General features: G+C 32.3%; 1 protein-coding gene across 1 annotated transcript in view; it reads left to right on the top strand.

Moving 5' to 3' along the window:
- Positions 1-16,901, top strand: part of LOC128168021 (uncharacterized) — a 41,677-nt gene that overhangs the window by 12,882 nt on the left and 11,894 nt on the right. Inside the window, exons 2-7 of the mRNA XM_052834078.1 lie at positions 5,991-6,048; positions 6,182-7,218; positions 9,726-9,807; positions 10,252-10,281; positions 15,555-15,587; positions 15,811-16,811. Coding sequence (XP_052690038.1) covers positions 5,991-6,048; positions 6,182-7,218; positions 9,726-9,807; positions 10,252-10,281; positions 15,555-15,587; positions 15,811-16,811 — 2,241 coding nt within the window. The remainder of the gene's footprint in view (positions 1-5,990; positions 6,049-6,181; positions 7,219-9,725; positions 9,808-10,251; positions 10,282-15,554; positions 15,588-15,810; positions 16,812-16,901) is intronic.

Genomic DNA, 16,901 nt, shown 5'->3' with positions numbered 1-16,901 from the left:
TTTTGTTGAGTTAACATCGCATAGACAATCTATGCATAGATTTATACTTATATATTTATTTTATGGAAAAAGAATCTGACGCGAAAAAGTAGTTATTTTTGACGTGCTTCCGGTGACGACCGGAAGTTACGACGAACAAAACAAAATAGTGTGAACACATCTACAGCTATGGGTCTATCATCCCACTAAGTTTGGATGTTCAAGTCTTTACCGTTTTTGAGATCTCGTTGATACAAGCTTTTTCAACGCGGGACAGGAAACGGACAAACGGAAGTGCTCAATCCAAATTGTATTTAATATATCTTGTAAACTTGCCCTTTGTACTTCATTTCTCATCCAGCACACAACAAATATCAATGGAAATAAGTTAAACTGATAAACAGCTCGATTTGTTTGAACTCTTCCTGTGTGAACCGGAAGTGACGGAAGGCAAAACGAAACCGGTTAAACACATCTTCAATCAAATGTCTATCATCCATGAAAGTTTTGTGCTTTGATCACTTATAGTTTCTGAGATCTCGTTTGTACAAAATGTGTTTCAAAAAAGCTACCTGAGATATTTGAGATATCTCACCGGAAGTAGAATTTTTTTGTTGAGTTAACATCGCATAGATAACCTATGCATAGATTTATACTTATATATTTATTTTATCGAAAATGAATTTTATGCGAAAAATAGTTATTTTTGAAGTGCTTCCGGTGACGACCGGAAGTTACGACGAACAAAACAAAATAGTTTAAACACATCTACAACTATAGGTCTATCATCCCTCAAAGTTTGGAGGTTCAAGTCTTTATCGTTTCTGAGATCTCATTGTCCATAGTTTTTTGTCGCGGGACAGGAAACGGACGACAGGAAGTGAATTTTGAAAAAATGAAAAAAACGCCTAGAGATATTATCATTTTCTATCAGTCCTGAAAATTTCAAGATAATCCATCCAGCCATCTCTGAGAAATCTTGTGGACAAAAAAAGGAAAAAAAAAAAGAATAATAATAATAATAAGAAACATTACAATCACTATAAGGTCTTCCGTTGGAAACGGAAGACCTTAATAAGAAACATTACAATCACTATAAGGTCTTCCGTTGGAAACGGAAGACCTTAATGAAATGTCAATAAGTAAGTTTTACAGATAAAATATAATTTTAAAGCAAAATGTAACACGGACGTTTGCAGCATTTTATTGATTAATGTCAAGGCCTTGATTCCAGAAAGTATTTTTCAGAGCAAGATGCATTGGTAGTCATTTTCATTCATTACTGGCTGGGTATACTCACAAAAGCTATTTCTTTAATTTTCGTGCTGTTAAACATTAGATTTCTAAAACAATGATTTTTAATTATTGCCTTCTTTTGCCATCATGGAAAGAGCCAGTACGGGTTTTTTTTTAACTTAAATGTCAGTGATTTGTTTACTTTGTCAATTATAATTCATTTAACGTCAATGAAAATTGAATGAAAAAATTATTAATTGTTTTTTAACCGAATGTTCACTTCAAATATATTGTTAGTCTTATAACAAAAACTCCAAGTTTTGATTGTACATGAAAATTCCTTTTTTATGGTTCCTCTATTTTAAGGTCAATTGAAAATTGCTGTAACAATTTTGACATGTACATTCAAACTTTGCTGGCTATTTTACCTTTTTCTTTTTAATAAATGTCTTTGAAATTTATCATTATGATTTACGTAAAGGATATAAGCCGGAAACTGCCCATTCTGTGAGAGAAAGAACTGATCTAGGCCCGTAGGGCCGAGTTTAGCTCTTTATCTTACAGAATGGACATTTTTCGGCTAATATTCGGCTTAAAACATTTACCTTCTTTGTTTTAATAATGGGCTGTATTAGGTAAATGTGTTGACAGTGCTGAAAAATGTATTTTCTAACTTAACAAAATAAAACTAGTCTTGCGTAGAACTTTCTTTTGTTATTTTAATGGATGGTTTTAGGTATGTGCAAGGGCAAGGGCTTTATAGCCATTTGGGGAGAGTATTTCTTAATAAACAATATTCAAGAAAATAAAGGAAGAACTGCACTTACAAACGCTGTTCTAAATGAGATTCAGGATATAGAGGGTGGGAATGATTTGCCAAATTTCGATATGACTTACAAAATCATTTGATGAAAGATTAAGCAGACCAAAACAAAAATGCATTGACAGGCTCAGATGCAGACATTTGTTTAAAGGTGTGAAGGAGGTTGACGGTCAATGTTTTTTTTTTATTTCACAGCAGAATGTAGTCCAGATGATCGGGAATTGACTTTTAGAAATGTGAAGAATGTGATTTTCATATAGTGCAGTGAAATTTGTCTTTACCTACATTTTAGTTGCATCAACTGCAGTACTCTTTGTGTACTTTTTCATGAAATACAGTAACCATCAGACCCAATCTAACAGAAAGTAAACCCCAACTACACCCTGGATCTACTTTCTGGGTTTACTCCGGGTTTAATAGAGTGGACCCAGAGTAAACCCAAAGTAAACCCAGAGTGGACACAGAGAGTAGACCCCGATCAGAAAAATATCCCTGAAAGCAGACGCTACATGCTGCTTCAAACTTTAGTGTGTACATTTGACCACAAAGGCAATTCTCGAGTAAACCCCGGGTGAACCCAAAGTAAACTCCGGGTGAACCCAATGTAAACCCCGAAGGGACCTACATTTTCAAAAAGTACACCCTGAGTAAACCCAAAGTAAATCCAGAAAGTAAACCCAGGGTTTGGTTCGGATTTACTCTGGTGTTAGGTTCGGTCTGATCGGTACTGTACCAATGAATACTAATCAAAAGAATCCCCAAAAAGCTTAACAGTTTTCAATAAGAAATTAGAATTATTAGTTATGGGCTTTTAAGTCCCACATACACCAACCTGAGATAATCAAACGTGACATGTGATGATTTGTTTTTAGGAAAATGATTTGGGCCTGTAAGAATCTTTAATGATTTTATCATTCAAAACAAACACGGAACAAGAATACAAAGAGGTTAAACAAATGTCTGGAGGAGTGCATCTGTAGTAAAATTGAAATAAAAAAGAAAAATATTTTCAAAAAAAACTCTTAAAACGTCAGATAGAAGTAAACACTGCAAAAATATTTACAGGACGAAACTGAGAGTACTCTGTTATAAGTTGATACTTGTAAATGAAGAAAGTTGTGTAAATGTACAATTCATTCTTTTAATCTTTTGTTCTTCGGCATCCAATTCATAATTGTTGATGTTAAGAAAATGATAAATATATGCTTACGCAAAAACATCTATGGATACGTAGGGAACTTGAATATCCAAAGACATTTATATTATCACATAAGATAGAGTCAAGCAAACTGATCCGGAAGATCTACGACCAACTGCTCCTGGCTCCGAATGTATAACACATAGACTGAGCAATTCCATAGATACATCTGTATTTCATTAATTAAAAAATTAATCCTGATACTCATCATTTAACTTTTGATATGCAGGTTTTATGTACAAACATTCCACGTGATTTTGGGTAAGAGGCTATTGAATCTAAGATAGAAAAACAGATGCGTCAGAATATCAAGAGTGACCGTTTGATGCCAAGAATGATAAGGAAATGGACCGCAAAATTAAACTCATGAATTCCTAACTGAGAAAATTACAGCTATCTATTTTCGAATTCCTTATTGATAAATAGATTGCTCCCCGCTTCGCATTGGGCAATATTTCGTCCCTCGAACTATAACATAATCAATGTTTCCCTCAGCCCGATCAGTATTAATATATTATTTGTATAGCGTATAAATCTTAAAAACTTTTCTTCCTTTATGTCTGACCTCAAAAACCTGAACTTTATTCATTTTACAACGATTAATAAAAAAAGTTCTACAACTTATATTAATATCTCTTGGTGGCACCGATATTAGTGCGAGGGGGTCATTGTTGTAAGAAGAAGCCGGAGTACCCGGAGAGAACACACGTCTTCAAGCGGGCGACCGCCGTACCGTATCACTTACAACCACTGTTGATCACGGGGATCGAACTCGGGTCGCAGCGGTGAGAAGCGAGTGCACTGTCCACTACGCTACTTGGACACCTTAATATTGGTATTTGCATACATTAATGTGTTCCTTAAGCTTAGTCTTCCGATGCTCTGCCTTTAAATCTGTTGTTTAGGTGGCAGACGACAGGTTTTTTTTTATACAATTCACTGTAGCCGGGGGATGAGTGTCTTCGAATTTACTCTGTTCCCATTCAGCAAAAATATCTTCAATTTCGTATAAACTATAAGCCAACCACCATTTTTTGAGGAAAATTGCTTGTCTGAATGTGTAAAATTGTGGTTTTTCCAAGATTTTTACCCTATTTCGACCATTTTTCATTATTTTTCGGATTTTTAGACCTTTTTGACCTGCCGTGCCGTGTGCATGTTGCACCATAACATGTCAGAAATTTACCGGTTTGTAGTTTTCTATGTCCCATCCACATACTTTTCGTGTTATTTGACCTCTCTTCTGTAACATGCAATTTCACTGAGTAATGTCAACTGAACAGTCGTAAGTTCCGCATTTTACTTCTGACTCCCATGTACTTAACATATGGGGCCTATATATTGCATTTCACTTTCAACAACAAACATCCCTCTATCTAATGATAATCATTACAATTCATTTCATGAATTTTAGCAACACTCATAAGCCTTCAAGTACAGCAACTCTCAATTTTACCAAATTTTTGACGGGTACCTTATCCCAAACTGACCCTTGCTACCTTTTGCACAGGAATTCTAGCTTTTACTGTTGTCCCCGTCTCGCGATGTAAAAATGATTGTAACTCTCCCATCTGATAACGTAAATCAAATTTCTAAACTAACATTTTTTTCTTCAACGTCAATTGAACTGCCTTGTCTTAAAACTGGCACGTGCGACATTGTAGACTTCTACGTTTTGTTCCTTTTTTTAATTTCTTGATTGTAGATGGACAGAGTATTCTGAGTAAAATCTTTGATTGCCTTTTTCTGTAAATAAAGTTTGAGGGTTGACTGAGAACGATGTATATTTTTTTTTTATTTCATTGAAATTTCTGACAATAGGTGTAATATTATGATTTTTGTGTTATACGTAGTTACGAATGACATTATCTCTGTTTCCTACTAATCTGTTTTATTCTGCTTTGACGCCGTCATTGATATAAATTATCAGGAAATGTTCATAAGTTTAAGTTATATCTTATTCGTTTAGACGTTGATATCTCGTTTCTTCACTGCTGATTTTATTGTACATATTCTTCTGACGAGGTTGTAATGATAATGTCTAACTCTCTATATATATCGTGGATTGGAGGATGTTTGATTGATCTATTCTCTGTAGTCTCTAGGACTGAGCTCTTGAACGTTTCACAAACATTGTCTAAAATGTTGATTCGTTTTCTCGTTTGATTGAAATTTGGTTTATTTTCACAAATCTCTGAAAATATTTTTTATAAATTTTCAATAAATATGCAACGTAATTAACAGGACATCTTTTATATCTTTTTTAAATTTTTTAGAACTGTTTGGGGTTCGTGTAGGTGTAGAAAAACTGCTGAATTTCAATTTTGTTTAAAATACTTTCTATGTAGGTTGTTGTAGGCTTTATGTTTCCTAGCGAGTTCTTTGACATTGAATAACAACTTTTATTATACGAGTTATATGGGTTACTTATATAATTTATTCTTACTACATCAAATTGAGTATTTTATATATTTCCTAATAAGATATGATAAAAAGATTGAAAAAATCTGGTCATCATGAAAATTTGTCGGTGTGCTTTGTTTGTGCCGTTGGTAACTTTTAGTGTTTCATATGTTTAATTGCTTTTTGCTTAGTTTTTATAGTTTCTGACACTTTAGGGAGCTAAGTGGTAATAGTGTATATATATATATATATATATATATATATATATATATATATATATATATATATATATATATATATATATATATATATATATATATATATATATATATATTATATCATATCTTTTAGATGTTGAGTCTCTTATTCCTGATTCTATCAATCTGTTCAGGGGACCCTTGTGTTAAGGGTAAGTATGCGTAAAATCTTAGAATGTTGCTGTAGTATATAAATTTTACAATTATATTTTATTTGAAAATTGTTTGATATTATTCTTAGTACTATGTAATATATATACATCTTCATTTTTTTAAAAAATTTAGATGAGTCTTCCCGCTCTTTTTTCTTCATGAAGAGTATACCGACAAAATATTCTGTATATGGCAATCCCAATGAATTTTGTGTTTGTAAGAATAATTCATGCTCTAGAACAAATGAAACAGAATCTGCATATCAAAACAGTACAATTTATCGGATCAATGAAAAGAGAGATGTACATGTACGATACAGCTTTTCTCGACATAATGCATACAAAGACAGTTTTTTAGGAACGGAATATGTAGTTCCAGTGCTGCAAGATATAAGTGCTCAAAACATTCAAAATTTTTTGGGGGTTGGAAACCCAACAAACACGGATATTGTTGTTCAGATTAGATACACTAAAGGAAACCGCTTTTCTGGCAAAATTTGTCAAAACGAATCCATCATAATGCTGCCATTAGGTGCGTACGAAACTATTGATTTCAAGATCAGCTGTCAAAATCCTGGAATATATATAAACTCCTCTGACAAAATCATAGTCTACAGTGCAGCTCTAATACAAGAAAGTGTTATGATAGAACAACTCCTTTCGGTGGAACTTTGGGGCAGTTCTTATATGGTCTTTCCTTTTAGAAATACTTTGCACGACAATATAATTATAGTTTTGACTGCATACGACAATACAACTGTACATATCATCGGATTCGATAATGTCATCATCCCGAATAAATATGACAGCATTCAAAGACGGATTAGTGGTTCATATCCTATAACGATCAGATCTTCAAAACCTGTGTCAGTTATCCTGTATATCACAAAAGGAAATGAGTCGGCCTCGATTAACATTATACCTATGAAGTATAAAGTAGAAGAAAATGACATTACACATATGACATTTCCTTGGTATGTCTTTGCGTCTCTGAACCCCAGTGAAACTTTAGAGGAGAGAGAACTGTCAATTTTTTCAAGGTTTTACTATTACACTAACATTTCAAAGGAGAACCTCCCTCAATCAATATATGGATGTGTAGCAGCAAAGACAACTTTAAATACAAAAGAATTCAGTGGCACTAACTGTGGTTTTGTGGATCGAAATCAGGTAAGTATCCTTTTACGTTTCGCGTACATAATTATATTACAGTTAATGTGCTAAAAAGGTCTATATGTGGTAAAATGCACTTAACACCCCCTAAATAAAAGTTTTATAAAGAGCTTTGAAAATAAAGTGGAAGAAATATGTTCATATTGAAAAAAGTGTGTTAAAGGTTATCACCACAGTGACGTTATAATGTAAAAATGACGTCATAAAGATTGTCTTTTATAATTAATTAATGTTCTGGAGCAAAAAATGTGTTTTCCGATGGTTTTTTGACTGGAAAACATCGAGCACATGCTTGCTCAAGTATCATTTTAAGTATGATGTTTGTAACTCTATGAACAAAAACATATGTAAAAATCGTACTTGTGCAGACCTGTGCTCTATATTTCCAGATGCAAAATTTAATAAATGACAATATCTTCATTTGTTTGCTAAATTGCCGGAACTAGCTCATTTAGATGACGTCATTGATAAACAGCTAATCGACAATGATGACTAATACATGTATAAAGATTAAAGTGATAGACATCCTCTTTATGATATTTTATGAAGATTTGTGTAACCGAGCAGTCAAGGAAAAATGAAGAAAGAAATACCGTACATCTGATGACTTCATTTGAATAATGAATATAGAGGCATTGACCTACAAAATAATACATGAAATGAGAAAACTGACAAAATGAAATAAAATACATAGCTTTCATTTACCAGAAATACATTATACGTTTCATAAAAAACAATTACAGTGCGTACTGTAAAGAAAGCTTACCTTTGAACTTTACAGACACATTCCAAGTATTGTAACTTTAATTACAAAAATACACTTTAGCAATTAAAATAAAACCAGAGACTAAACATTTACAATGATTAGTAAAACATAAGTAAATATGAAATTTACATACCATAAGATGCTACGGCTATCGATTGGATGGTATTTTCTAGAAACGGTATACTGCTCTAACTGAATTAAAATTATAGATAACATATACATATATAGGTTCGAAATAAGTGGAAATATTATGAACCAATGAAATTACGCGGCTATGTTGAGGCTGTCCGAAGCTAAATATATATCGAAAAATGTTAATATTTTAATTATCGAAAAATGCTTTAACCGAGTGAGTTTCTTTAAACTTTTATTACATACGTGAACAGTGACATCCAACACTATATTTGATGTATTTTTGTGACGTCATATATTTTTCTTAAGCACGTGACGGGTGTATTCTAACACGGTAAATAATCTATAAAAATCGCATCGGCACAAGTGAATAACGATATTAAATCAAAAATATTTTTATGAAAAATCCTTCGATAAGTAATGTATTTTGCAGTTCTTGCTGGGGGTTCATATAAATATTTCGTTTATTTGAAATATTGTCAAAACATTTCGCACCGCCATCGAAATTAGGCACATTTTTACCTTTTAGGCTCGATTTACACAAAATCGGGTCAATCGGTAGGTTTCCCCCAGCAAGATTCACAGTGGTACTTATTTTCTCTCCCGATTTCACTTAAAACCTTGTGAATATAAAAACTTGAAAATTTAACCTTCAAAAATAAATAAAACACATTATTTGATTCACGAAATAGAAAATTAAGCGTCTTCTCACGTTTTCGTCTGCTTGAGATCAATCAACATTTACAGTGAGGCTGGCTGTTCCTTTTCCAGGAATATTATAACGAACATATAGGCCTATAAACTTTCACGGTAAGACTGCTGTTCAAATTTGGTAACGATAATTTTTAAATTTACACACGTACATGATCGGTCATCAGAATAAGCGTCGTAAAGAAAAGCTATGAGCAATGCATCAACTCCTTCGGCGCATTGATGAAGTTTTCCGGTCAATTTTTTCTTTGATACGTCGATTATTATTATTCATTTCTTAAATATAGAGGCATTGACCTACATTGATTTCTATATGATATTATTTAATTACCATGTACTGTGTATTAGAACCAGTTCAATACATATTCCAATAATGACACAGTTCAATATGTCTCCGTTACTGTTAAATAGAGGCGCGTTTGGAGATGTGTACCCCCAGCTCTACAAGCTTATGCACTGTAGGCGACGGCGTAGCGACTTTGTTATCGATCGGTTACCTGAGTCCTACCATGGAAAAGGGGTGCAGTTTTAAATAGAGGTTAATGTTTATGAAATGGAAATATAATTTTCAATGAAAATATTGGAAATTATTTTTTGAATGATCTAAACGTGCAGTAAGCGTCAGTCACTCAAGAACCTCTTCCATATCTCCTTAATCGTGCACACACTCATGGAAAATAGACTGATCCAACTGAACCAGTTTAACATATTTTGGAAACACTGTCTAAAACATGGGATGGTGAATTTAACATTTTTTCCAATTTTTATATAAATAAGAATTAAACTCAAAGCTTCTTCTGATACTTGTAACAATAATCAGGCGGTTTAATTTACCCTTCTGTTTTTGACGGACAACTATTAGAGCAAGATTCTATCTCTCATAATTGTTTTTTAGACAGAGCCCGACTGGCCTATTATGGAACCTGGTGATGGCAAAGATAATAATAAAAATGGAGAAATCGATGAAGACGATTGCTGTAAGTACCAATGCATTTTAAATACCCATAAATTCATAATATACCTTTTCCTGTATAATATACCTATACATACATAAATCTGTGTAAATAACTATGCCTTACAGTTAATTTTATCTCTACACTGTATATGATATCACTGCATTAGGGGTGCAGTTGTAATGTATATTATTTCATCATAATATTTAACACTTAGATCGATATATCTCAGACATTGATTGACACTCAATATTATTCAAAGTTGATCTCGCTAGTGGATAAAAAAAAACCCAGTGCAAATCATATCTCTTACAGTATATCTCTTTCAATATCTTACATGACGATTTTTAATTTTATCTGAAAATACTGAAAAATAAAATCAAAATAAAATCAAAATAAACTCTATAAATCTATCTATCTATAGATCATGTCAATTAACTATTTTTAATTTTCTTTTTTTTGAAACAGTTTCATCTTTCGCAAATTTAACTGGAAATGGTAAGATTTCACTATCATCATTATACATATATAAAACCTTTGTAATTGCACTTTGTCATATAAGCAAAACAAAACTTATGAGTTTAATTTTTTTAGTTTTAGTGTTTTAGACAATATTTGATAAAAGTATTCTAAACACACGAAAAGCTTTGTATAAACTATCAATGATGTTTTCATCAATACATGTATATTTGCATTCACTGTCTTTCCCCCCTATTGAACTGCATCGATTGATTTGAATGATATTTCTGCGTAACACAAAAGACCCAATTATTAAATCTGGTTCGTATAACTATTACTTCAACGATCGTTCCATCAGTATTTCACGAGTAATATGACTGACTGTCCTGGCGATTTCAATTCGGATCACGACCTGATTTGATCTTACCCTAATAAACATTTTGCTGATGTTAATATTAGATATGTGTTAACAGTTAAACTAATTCAATTTATTAATTTCTTTTTATACCAAAGGTCATCTACATCGATAACAGAATGAATGAAAACTACATTATATAGCTAGAATTTTTTAAATGTGCACTATTTTTTGTCACCATAATTCGGCTGTTCGAAAGGCTTACCACTAATTGCACATTACTCGTAGAACAAGCATTCTGAGAGTATTGCATAAGCAATACACGTCCCCTACCGGTTTGTGGAAATTGTGAATGCACTATTATGCAGAATATCGAACCCGAACATTAAAAAATTGGAATATAAAAAATTAATTTTCTTGAAAATATGTCAACCAGACGTTACGAAAGTGTAAACTTGATCTGTAGTTTGACATTTTGAAGCTGTTCAGCAAATTTTATATTATTCCTCAAAGGAATAAAGAAAAAAAGTGTGGAAAACTGAAGAGGGACAGACAGACGGACGGACAGACGGACGGACGGACGGACTGACGGACGCAAAGGAAAGCTAAAGTCACCTACGGTGAAAACCGGTAGGGGACTAATAAGGAGTTTTTGATTAATAAGTCATACTTGTGGAAAAAATTAAAAGCGAACAAAACTTAAATATAAGCATCGAATCATTATTGTTTGAAAGATGTGGTCTCGTAACTGCAATGTATGGTGGCATATCTCTGCCCCTTGTGTGCAAGTTATTTTTCTAGCAAATATGTCGACATGCAAATTAATATGTTGACATGCAAGATAATAATGTCGACATGCAACATAACTATGTTGACATGCAAGAAAACTGCAATTAGATGAGACTTATTTATGTTAACATACTACTTATTTATGTCATCATGCAACTTATTTATGTCGACATGCAGCTGATTTATGTCGACATGCAACTTATTTATATCGACATGCAACTTAGTTATGTTAACATGCAACTTACTTATGTTGACATGCGAGATAAATATGTTGACATGCAACTTAGTTATGTTTACATGCAAGATAAATAACTTATAAGTTGTATGTCAACATAACTTAGTTGCATGTCGACATAAATATGTTGCATGTCAACACATTTTTCTTGCATGTTAACATAACTAAGTTGCATATTGACATAAATAAGTTGCATGTCGACATAAAGAAGTTGCATGTTAACATAAAGAAGTTGCATGTTAACATAAAGAAGCTGCTTGTTAACATAAATATACGGAAACGTTTAACTGCCTCTCGTTGTTGCTTTAAAACGCGATATATTCACATAAATATATTGTCATATATGATTGTTTTAATGTTTTGCAATTTAATTATGACAACAAAATTTATTAAGTGACACCATTTCGACATGTTTTTGACGTCTTAAGCACTTTAATCTGTTAAATTCGAATTCCGCAATGTCGCGCTAAAATAATGCGTATAAACTATGCTGCCAAAATTAAATGTCGCAGAATTTATTGCAATATAATTGTGTTTGGCAAACTCACCTAGGCGATTTATCTATGTCAGAGAGGAGTTTTCACTAAAATTTGAACGGCTAGAATAATTAGTTTACCGATAAAATGCTATGATATGGAGAAGAGATGGTGAACTCCCTAGATGCGTTACGGTTAAAGCTTTGGTTAAGACCATATATACAGACTGAAATTAATTTTTTTTTGTTGAAGAAAAACATTTCTTATTTCAGGTACTATTCATTTAACATTTTAAAAACTGCATTCTTTGTGTTTCTTATATTCTTTTTCGTTACCACAAAATAATCTAAGTTATTATGGTTCCCAACCCAAAGGTTTAGTCTTTCTTTTTCTTTTAAAGTTGAAAATTTAATAGTTAAAAATTTAAAAAATTAAAAAAAATTTAAAGTTGGTTTATGAAATATACAGAGCATTCGGAAATGCCTATTTCTCTCAGTAAATTTATATTTAATCTTTCAAAAGCACTTCGAATTATGAAGAATCACTATTAGTTGGGAATAGATAAAACTCTTCAAGTATACATTTATACATGTATTAATTATTTGTAACCTAATTAGAATCTACAAAAAGTCTCTTCGCTTTCCCCTAAGAATTGGTAGGAGTATCTCGTTTTGAATAATAGTTGTTATACTCAAGCTCTCTTTCCAAGGAGGAAATTCTTCAAAATCATGCGTCAGTTTTGAATATTTTATATATTTCCAACAACTAAAATCAATTTGATTTACCTTACCTATATTGGATACCTAAACTTCAGAAAAGTCCTGACAAACAAAGATATATATAACGGGTTCTAGTAAATGCTCTACAAAGCTTCTTTCTTCACTCCTTACCAAACTCTTAACAGCAGTAAAGGAGAAACTTCAGAAGTACTGTGTTAAGATAGTATACTCAAAAAGCGGTGTAAATCGGATGTGGATACTTAAAAATTCCAGGGAACTTTTAAAAAATTTGAAATCCCTAATTTTTATCAAAAATCAAAACTTGCGACTTTTCTAAATTTAATACAACAACCCCACCGATATATTAAAGTCCAGGCTTTTTGATGTCATTGATAGCTGCTTTTCCAATAAAACTGGATCACGTAAAAATTTGGTCATTTGCTTAACTTTTTTTTAAAGCAATGTGAGCTGCAATTTTCGAGCTGATTTTTTTTCTACTAAATTGACAAAAATATCATGGTTTTTCTGTTCTGTAAGTCACATTTTTATTGGAAAGCTGTGAAGAAGCCCAAATTGAAGCAAAATTGAATTATTGTTGTCCTGTACAAAAATTGATCTGCTATATATTCCTTAGAAGAGAAATCTTTTTTATGACAAAACTAATCATTCTTTCAAAATTTATTTATCATAAAAGTTTTAGTTACATGCAGACTTATCATACTAGCAGATTTTTGCAGCAAAAAAAAATTCCAAAAAAATACAGCTGATATTGCTCTAAAAGCATTCTGATATTTTACTGGAAACAGCCTTTGATTGTAACATAACAAAACTTTATGATAAACGTGATGACTTCAATTTTTCCATGGTCAATTTCCTTACTTTTGTAGCAATATATTTTCATCACCTGCTTATGGAGTTTTTGTTTCTCAGTTTATTCGATCAGAATGGCGTGCTCTTTATAGGCGAGGCAAGCTACTGACAAACAAGTTGGTAAAACAAGACTATCACCAGTCTCGATTACGATTATCTTTTTGTAAGTTCTATCGTCGGTTAAACGACCTCGTCAGCAAATACAATCTTAAACTGGGTCGCTAGTGTCTGACCTTTTTCATACTTATTGTTAGACCATAATTATACATTGTCTGCGGATTCTTTCCGTTTTGCTGATGACGGCAGAAAGCTCACGGCGGATGTAACCAGTCAGCAGAGGATGCACACTCCTCCATGGGACCTTATCCCAACTCTAATTTTTAGATGTCCGTGTTTGCTCTGCTCCTGTTTTGTATTTTTCCTTTGGACTTCTGATTTTGAAGACTGTTCGTTATCACAAAATTCATAATAGCTGTTTGTCAAGTACATTAAGTAAATTATAGTTTGTTTCTGTTGACTGATGAAATACCCGGTAGTGTAATGGCACCGGCAGGTAAGGGTGTTTGGAAAGCAAGCTTTTATTAAATCTTGGGATAGTGCCCTACCATATACACCATATATTCCGCAGTAAAAATCGGCGTATATTTGACATTTAAATCGATCTAGCCTTTGTGGCTTTTCAATCAGACCACTATTTTTAATATTTAATTTCTGTCGGTGTTTTTTCAAGTCAACAGAGTAATAATTTTATAACAAATATTTGTCATGACCACAAAAATTCGATTTGTGAATTACGATAAATGAGGCCCATATCTATGTCCATCATATTTTCAAAAATACCAAAACAGACCGGTTATATTGTCTTTGAATGATAGTTTATCCGTTAAGTAAATCAGAGTCAACATCCCAACCCTTAAAGCCTCATCACTGAAAAATTTTAATATTATTAAATTTAAAGGTCTTAACATCAATTCCTTAATGAATAACGAAAACTTGATAACAAATGAGGATATGAATTTAAAAATTTCTTAAGAAAGAGGGATAGGTGATCCGAACCTATTTAAAACTAAGTAAACATGCTTATAAAAATTCCTTTTTCACATTTTTTTTATGATTGTGCATTCTGAGACACTTAATACACGTTTACAGTTCTCCTTTTTCCTGCAAAACAACTTCCGTTGAATATTACAAGAGAACTCATAATGACAGTGGCAAGGATTGATTCAGTGAAGTAGAAATCAACATTTCTAATATCTGAAAGGAACAAGCACATCGACCGAGCCAATTTATAATCGGAGAAGATAGTCCTTATGTTATTAACAAATGTCTAATTTGCCAAATTAAATCAATGGTAACCTAAAGTTTTAATGTCCAAAACTTATCGACACTGAATGCAATTATTGTTAAACCCTTGGACAACCTGTTATATATCATTGGTTAGAATTTTATTGTAAGTAAAATTATTTACAATTTATAATTAGTTCAACAGCTGTGAATGAGTTTGGAATTTTTGTTTATGTAAGACATGAATGGTTAAAATTAAACCACCAACTTACCTCAGATTTTATGTAAGATATATGTTTTATATATATTCCTTGTGTCTTTATTCAAAACAAAAAACAGTATTTATTAGAATATTATTTCAAAATACCTCTGTTTATAAACTTTAAACGGCTGATTGATTGCTTGTTTTGCTACATTGATTTGAAATATTGTTTGGTATCAACTTGCATCAAGTTATTCTAAATGCACTTTTAGTTTCATCGTGAAAAGTTAACAAAACTGAACATGATTGATATTGAGCATTGTGGGTATAAACACCTAAATATAGAAACAATTCTAATGGTGTTTTTTTTTCATTTCTGCAGTCAACAACGATTGCAAAAGTCCCTTCAAGTCAGGTTAGATATTACCATTGATATTTGATTTCATATTTGTTGCTGCTTGGAACACTTCCTAGATTTGAAAAAAATGAAATAAACTGATCATTTAAACAGTTCTTATGGCATAAATGATTTTCAACAATAACAATACCAAACGGATTTTAGTAATCATTTGAATTGCATGCATTTCTTTTTTTTTTCCTTTTGTCATTAATTATGTTAAAGTTCTCTTGAATTTTAGGTTTCTCAGATACACTTGGATCAATGTTTGTTTTACCATTCGGCAACACAATGACTGTAAAATGTTCTGCTGAAATTTTTTCTGGAACGTTGCCGACAGAAGTTAAAATTTACTCCAAACCAATAAATGCTGAAACTATTGTCTGGAATTTGACGACTATACAAATAAACAACAATGATTTTATAATTGATCGAAATATTTCCGCCTCGACATTGTCAACAGAATTAGAACTGCTCGTAATTGTGAATATAGAGAGTAATAATGTATCGTTAATATGTAGCTGCTACAACTTAAACAAAACATGCTCTAACAGCTTCATTGTTCCTCCAGTTGATACTCTTCAGACTCAGTATGTTTTGGTCATGCCTGTCAAATCCGAAAACGGGAATAATAACCACATCCAGTGTAATGTAGTTACAATTTTTGACAGCACATCGTTTGCATTACCAATGCTAAACATTTCCCATGAAAACATACCACGTCTCACAACAACTAGGATCAATTGGACAATGCAGAACAGTCCCGTCTTTATTGTAGCCAGTCACGTGATTTCAGTTATATGCTTTCAGGGTTTTGATGATAACTATCTGGTAAATTATATTTTGCCTTCTTTTGGAACCGATTATAAAATGTGTCTAAACGAAAATCAGACTAAAGAAATTGTAATGGTTTCGCTGGATTATAATACAAGTCTGAATATATCCGAAATCGATCCAGATAATTACACCGAACATGTATTACTCGAAACTGGAGGCAGCTTACGAAACTACAAGATGAAAAACTCGAGCTCTTTTCTGTCTATAAAGGCAAACAAACCAATTCTTGTATTAGCTTGGATTGAAACCTCTTCCTCTCCAAGCAATTATAATATCATTTATGTTCCCGCTGCGAATCTTGTTTTAAATAGCAACATTAGGTCATCCAACCATTCTGAAGATGAATGCCTTTCTTTGAGCGACTACACTCAGCCACAACCTTTCCGTTTATACAGGAGGGAATTAGTAAGTCCAATTTCATCTCTTAAAAAAAATCATAGAGGTTAAAATATACTTTGGTATTAAATCTATGTATAATTTCATTATAATTGTATA

The sequence above is a fragment of the Crassostrea angulata genome, chromosome 10, assembly GCF_025612915.1.
Source record: "Crassostrea angulata isolate pt1a10 chromosome 10, ASM2561291v2, whole genome shotgun sequence".
Taxonomy (NCBI): Eukaryota; Metazoa; Mollusca; class Bivalvia; order Ostreida; family Ostreidae; genus Magallana; species Magallana angulata.
Note: the sequence above shows the minus strand (reverse complement) of the source record. Positions and strands in the feature narration are given on the sequence as shown.